Source organism: Petromyzon marinus, chromosome 7 (genome assembly GCF_048934315.1).
Source record: "Petromyzon marinus isolate PM22_M1 ecotype Great Lakes invasive population chromosome 7, UKy_Petmar_22M1.pri1.0, whole genome shotgun sequence".
Classification (NCBI taxonomy): Eukaryota; Metazoa; Chordata; class Hyperoartia; order Petromyzontiformes; family Petromyzontidae; genus Petromyzon; species Petromyzon marinus.
In genome coordinates this window covers 2,453,915-2,461,020 of record NC_133673.1, presented here as the reverse complement: position 1 = coordinate 2,461,020, position 7,106 = coordinate 2,453,915, and the positions used below count along the sequence as shown (strand labels likewise).

General features: G+C 48.6%; 1 protein-coding gene across 3 annotated transcripts in view; it reads left to right on the top strand.

Moving 5' to 3' along the window:
- Positions 1–4,168: 4,168 nt before the first annotated feature.
- Positions 4,169–7,106, top strand: part of LOC116939849 (receptor-type tyrosine-protein phosphatase O-like) — a 77,817-nt gene continuing 74,879 nt past the window's right edge. The window contains exon 1 of one of the 3 annotated variants that reach the window (XM_076065255.1): positions 4,169–5,137. In XM_076065255.1, coding sequence (XP_075921370.1) covers positions 5,081–5,137 — 57 coding nt within the window. In that variant the 5' untranslated portion in view covers positions 4,169–5,080. The remainder of the gene's footprint in view (positions 5,138–7,106) is intronic. The other 2 variants (XM_032948756.2, XM_032948757.2) reach the window with 2 other exon arrangements.

Genomic DNA, 7,106 nt, shown 5'->3' with positions numbered 1-7,106 from the left:
GTTGCATGACTCCTTTCCCGTGAGCGTCGAGGTGCTCCACAGGAAAATTTGATAGAGCAAATGTGCACTAATCTCCATCTATCCCTTCTGGTCGGGATAGAGTGTTTCCCCCTCACACGTGTGGGTTTTCTCTGGATGCTTCGGTTTACTCCCACATGCATTGACACTCAGTAATTGGTCGATAACATCTGAACGTATAGAGGACCGCAGAGCTTGGGCAATGTGTTGTCTCTGGCTCACTGCTGCTACCTTCCATTGTTCCTCCTCGCTCCCCTGAGTGGTTCTCTCTCTGCAAGAGTGGGCGAATACTGTTCGGCGCATTCAAAGTTGAAATTGTTTCATGAGCGTTTGTTTGTATTCATTGGAAACGCATTCGGTCGTACACGTTCCTGCCACCAAAGTTTTTAAGTTTTTAAAAATAAATTTAGACATTACAAAAACCCTCGACTGTATAGAGAATACACCGTCACGTTAATGTTACACAAAAACAAATCAGCAACTTTCACAGAGGTATGCACTCAGATTATAGTAGGCCGAATGTAAAATGTTATCTGAATTTGGGTTGGGTAATACTATGGACATATTATTAGCAGATGTGGATACCTGATGATGTACAAATGGGAAACTTTCCAGTAGTGTGCGACTGTGGCCATTTAGAACAGAACCGTACAGCATATAAGGATACAATGCTCCATCCACAAATACGAAGGAGACATCACAGCGATGGTACACTCCACTGGTGCTCCTTACGCGGTTATCTAGGCTTGACCGCCTGAATGAGAAATTGTACTTGTTGCTTTGCATCTAAATCAGCCGTACGAAAGAATATTATCGAACTCTGATTGATCATGACATTGTCACGATGAAACAAAATGTAAATTAATTACTCATTAGCAGCACGCCATGTGTTTTGGACTTGAACGCCCGTCCCTCTCTCCAGTCAGCCAGCAAAACTTTTGTCTAACATAGTACACATGAGATTATAATACCGTAGCGTCCATCAAAGAGGTTTTTTTGGGGTTAGATCGCGTAAATATATAAATGTTGTGTCGTAAAAACCCGCCACCACTCGACACAACCAACTAGTAAGGGTTGTCACGTCAACAGAACGTGGCCATTTCGTCACTAGTACAGCACACCGGTGTGTTGGAGAGCCAAGCCACAACATTTACAATCTGAGTACGACGTTTCGTCACAAGTGACGACATCACATTTATCCCTCTTTTTTATGACCAAGGCAGGAGGATTTCTCCACAACTTTGGCTATCTGCCTGATGATGCTGCTTGTAATTACTGGCGAAACGTCGTACTCCAATGGTAAATGTTGTGAGTTTACTCTCCGACACACACCGGTGTGCTGAACTAGTAACGGATCGGCATGTTTTGTTTACGTGACAAACCTTACCGATCTAACCCCCCAAAAAACCCCTCTATTATGGATATTGGTCGCAAAAGCTCTACGGTGGCGAGATGCTATCTGCCTCGCCTAGTAAACAGGAGGTCATGGGTTCTATTCTGACCCTGACGCCTGTATATTTGGAGTTTGTACGTTCTCCCCGCGGTCGTGTGGATTTTTCTCCTGTTCCTCCGGTTCTTCCCTCCACATGTAGAAATGTCTACATGATACGCCACTTCGTTGAGCTATCATCTGTGGCCAGGTGGCTTCTGAAAAGGAGCTATATAGCTTAATGGGCTTTACCTGACCAAATAAACCAAACCAAACAACTGCTACTTGCGTGTTAAACGGAATGGAGGGTGATTGGGGGGAGGCGTGACGTCAGCCCGCACGAACAAGGCTCAACGTTGTGGAATGCTGGTGACGTCATCACGCAGATGCGTGATCACGGCTACGTTGCCCGTCGACGCCGCCAGGAAGCCCGCCAGACAGCCAGGAATCCATCCAGAAAAGTTGTTTCTAATACTCTGTTCGTGCAGCATGTTGAATAACGCCAGCAAATAGAAAATTGGCCTCGGCTCAACATAAACGGCAGCAAAAATACGCACACTGCAGGAAAGTATGCTAAACAATGTAGAACTGCAGGAGATACGCGGCTGGAAAACGCAGCAGAATGCGTTTGCCAAGAGCAATTACTGTCCCACTGAAGGCGCATTTGGATCAAATTGATGAGGTGCAAATGCGACCGCTAAGACAAACTGCACTTGATAGAGAAATGCAGCATGCCAGTGGTGCTGAAGAAGAGCGTTTTCAATCGCTGCATTATTTGAGCTATGAACTATACATCGGAAACGTTGAAAGTGTGCAAAGAAAAAATGTGTAGTAGGCTTTCGCGACCAATATCATCCATAATGCAGATTTTTTTTTGGGTTAGATCGCGTAAATATACAAATGTGTCATTAAACCCGCCACCACCCGACACAGCCAACTAGTAAGGGTTGTCACGTAAACAGAACGTGCCAATTCGTTACACGTACAGCACACCGGTGTGTCGGAGATCAAAGCCACAACATTTACAATCTGAGTACGACGTTTCGCCAGTAATTACAACTAGCTTCATCAGGCGACAGCCAGATTTGTGGAGAAATCCTGTCTCGTTCCTTAAATAGAGGGGTAGATGTGATGGCATCACTTGTGAGCATTTCTTGAAGAAATGTGTTTGTAATTGCAGCGAGACTCAGTTCACAGGAATCAGGGAACGAACACCAATCAGACATCACATTGACTGCTACGAAAAGTGGGTCTGGTACAGAATTATGGTGATGGGCAAGACTGTTAATTAACAGCAGCCTAATGAGGGCTGGCTCTCGAGAGGATGACCAGTGGAGATACAGCGAGGGGAAACAGTTTAAGAGCAGGAGATGGATTGTGGCATCGCGTGATCATGCGTAGGGCTGGATTAAGGTTATGAGGGGCATCGGGCTAATAGGAAGGCAAGGGAATTAGTATGGACAGTTATACATATCGGAAAAAAAATTGTCATAAAACAATGATTTACCTAATGTAAAATTAACACATTTATTCCACTCAAAATCATCAAACGCAGATCACTCGCGATACTCATTTCTTCAAACAATTATTTTGGTTTCCTCTCACCCTCAGCTGTGGGGCAAAGTCATGAATGTTGTCATCGTCATTCCAAGACAAAACGATGTCCGATGGGCGCGCTACCGCCGCTCAACTGTTACGTCAACATGGAATGGAGGGCCCAGAGGAGGGCCTACAACAGCGTTGTTCACTCAATTTCAGAGGGGTGGGGTGGGGGGCACTTTAGCCGATAAGACATCATCAGTGTGAGGGCTGCCACACATTTGAAACCATTGGGGGTTTGACAGCAGCAGCAGGAGGGGGGGGGGTCACTTTGTGTATTTTCAGGGGCCGCACTACAAGGCCACTTGTGGCCGCCAGTGGCCCGCGGGCCTTGCGACGAAGAGCCACTGGCCCACACGATATTGATGGCCTTTATTAGCCTGTGGGTTAATCCGACCCAGATCATGGCGATGGTGCTGACGGCATTAGATAATGTTTCATTAAATAACTTAGCTGCACCATCCACTGTGGTCTAACAATTGATCGCCCGGGTCGTTCCGTTTCACGCAAGCAAGCATTGACATCACCCAATGCCGTGGTTCATCGCGTTCTGGGCAGGTGCGCGCACAGGGCTGTGTTGTGCCATTCTCTTTGGTTCTTTCGGTAAAGTCACGTAGGTATGAAATTAAATAAAAAAAGAAAATAAATCATGTTTTTTTATTTTATGCCTACGCGACTTTACCGAAAGAACCACAGAGTGTGGATTCCTGCAGTCACGATAGCTTCAAATCAAGATTGCCGTGCCATTGCTTCGTAATGGGCCATTTAGCACACCCCGTATTGAAAAACAATGCCCCGTACAATCGCCTGTTGCGGCGTGCCGTGCCGCGTGCTGCATGCGTGCTATGGCACGCGAGTTCGTCTGTCACGGAGAGAGAGAGAGCGCGAACGGAACTGCCTCTCTTGCCAAGAAGCAAGCCATTCCCTTGTGCCGTCTCTCCTCGGCACCTTTGTGATCGCATCCTCGGGATCCGTTGTCCGTCAGTGATCCCTCCCTCCCTCGTTCCCTCCCCTCTCCTCCCGCCTCTTGCAGCTTGCAGCGTCACTCTCACGTCCCCCTTCTTATGCTGCACAGGAGGATGCGTCTCAGGGCCGAGCCGGTTGGTTACAATGTCCTGACGTTCCCGTCCACCGCCCTTTGCTCCCCCGCTTCTGTTGCTGCTGCCCACAACGCAGCCTACGCCCCAACCTGGACAACCCATCGCGATGCAGCACGCGTGATGTCATCGGCCTCGACCATAACAACCGCGGGCAGGATTAAAACTGCACTTAATACTCAATCAATCATGAAGTGACAGTGTGCATGATTTACCTGCAGCGCAAACGGCCGTCGATACTTTGTATCGTAAAATGTCTGCAATGCGCTACAGGGATAATTGATTCACCACACACACACAAATAGCATTGCAAACGCGAAGCCCCGTGGTGAGTTTCCCCCCTCCCCCACCGTGCTCCACATAACGTGCACAGAGAGATAGTGTGGTGCGGGGAGCAGTGGGCACGTAAAGCGATGTAATAATGTGTGTGTGTGTGCAATAGAGCATCTCATCTGATGTGCGCAACGTCGTTCTGATTGAACGCGCGCAGCTTGAGCTGCTCATCCTTGAGGCTGACGTCAGCCCGCTCGGGGCAGAGCGCAGCGCGCCTGCTGCATCACCGTGCCGAGTGGGAGCAGCGGCACCATCGCCGCTGCGTGCTTGGAGGTGGGGGGGGCGGCGTCATTAGGGAAAGGCCGGCAGGGCCATTCAAGCCTTCCGATAGATGACACATCATCTCATCGTGCAGCGCGCTTGATTGAGCAGCAGGCGGAGGAACGCGTGGGCTGGGTGCGCGCCACGGGCCAAACGCAACGGTTAGGGACAGGCGCGGCGGGTCGGGTGATATAGGTGGTTCCGTGAGAGGGAGGAATCCTGCAGCTGCTACTGCTGCTGCCTGGCACCCACGCCCAGCCCCGGCCGGCTTCCTGCGCGCCCCCCACCCCCGCCCAAGCCACGAGGAGCAGCAGCGAGCTGGGCTCAGGAGACAGAGAGGGAGATGCCGCTCCTCACCTCGGCGCCTTGCGTCGTCCTCTGCGCGCTTCTCAGCATCACGGTATGCGATTTACTTCCGTGTGAATTAACCGGAGATTTGTTTGGGAATTGCTCGATGACTTGCATTTTTTTTAAATACAATTTTCATTCCGAAGAGCGATTCATATGCGGCACAGGACCACTCATAATATAACACGAAATCATAATTTAGCATCGCTGTTGAGAATACAATTAACAAAGTAAATAATCGGGAAATAACGCATCTTTACCGTATCCGTTTCCTCCACTTCAAAAAAATATAAAAGCATTGTTCTACACATCCATCAGCCACACGGTATTCTGGGAAGCGCGTACATTGTCCCCGGAATGCAAATCTACGATTCAGTGGGGCCATCTCACAATCGCGTGCAAGGAGGTGGAGGTTGTAAGCGATGGCCCGCTGCTGCTGCTGCTGCGGTGGTGGTGGTGGCATTCACGCACCGTGCAGCACTCCCAGGTCGATTGATGGCCCATCCAGAAACCTCCCTCCCTGGCTGTGGTGGTGGCCCTGGGTGCGGGAGTGCGGTGGTGGTGGCGGCATTCCCGCACCGTGCAGCCCTATCAGGTGGTGGCCCTTCGAGACACCTCACTCCAATGGCTGTGGTGGCGGACATCGAAAATGTGTCGTACGAGACATTTAATCCAATCGCGATGTCTCTGCAGAGATCATGAGCATCTCGCCTTCGCACACGCACTCAGCGGTGTCCAGCCAAAGGATTTGACGACTCGCGAATGAGCAGGCCTGCCGCGACTTATCTCTGCACGTGGTGATTAGATACGGGATGCGAATGATGCCATGCTCCGAATTGAATTTGCATATACTGCGGTGGTGTTATGTATTATGTTGAACTTCTTTCGCACCGTACGTAGCCAACCGTGCTTATCGGAGGTGTGGGGGAATGATAACAAACTAAACACAAAAAGGCAGTTAAGAAATTTATTTTAAAATCTATATTTTAGTACTGTGTGGCACGTTAACAACAACAAAATGCCGTGTTATTTACATGCAGTTGTCAGCTTTAAGTAAATGCTCATGCAGTTAAAGAGCGTTGTCATACTAGCGGCGCTTTTGAAATAAATGCACCCTCGAATAAATTCGCCAGTTTCTGTGTGAAATGCCGTTCATATACACCAAGTGCATTACTCCGCTTGTGCGAGTCACATTCTCCCTGTCCCTGCCGGGGCTCGCACCTGTAGTAATAATACGAGCATGTGGGATGCATGACAATCCCAGTGATATCTATTGTATGTGTGGGAGGGGAGTGTTTTTCGTTTTCACCACTGCCTGCCAACTCGCTCGTCCTCCCACCCGGGTTCACGAATGAAATCAGACCCAGCCTCGTGTATCAGATGTTCCGGGGCAGGAAAGACACTGAGGCCCCCATTCAACCTCTGTTGCATTAGCTTGCTCGTGTAAACTTGCATACTCACAATCCCTTGCACTCACGTGACCTCCGTGTCATTGATCAAACTGAGTTTTTTTTGCGCGGCAGGGTGGCGCCTTCCTTGTGCGTCACAACAAAAAGACCTTGGGTTCGATTCCCGACTCTGGCGCGTTTGTGTGTGGAGTTTGAATGTTCTCCACCTGTTCTGCATTGATTTCCCTAGCTTAAAACACCATGCAAAGTAACCGGTATCGGCCAAATATCTCAATGCTCAAAATTACTCAATTGGGATTACACATCTGGCAAAAACTTGGCATGACTCTCCCTGATAAAGAGTATTGAGGTTTGGTGAGCCTCAAGCATAGTAATACAATTTCTTGAAGAACATTACAATGTATCTAAACACTCGACAATTTCCGGATCACTTGTATTGAATACAGCACTATAGCAGTCCCATACATTGAAGGGTTATGTTAACATTCTATGATTGTCACCTTCAATCCAGATAGGATTATGAATATTGCAATGTGCTTATCAAATGAAAAAATATAATTCTATTCACGGAGATGTTACATCCAATACCCCCACGATATTCATCCCCACAAG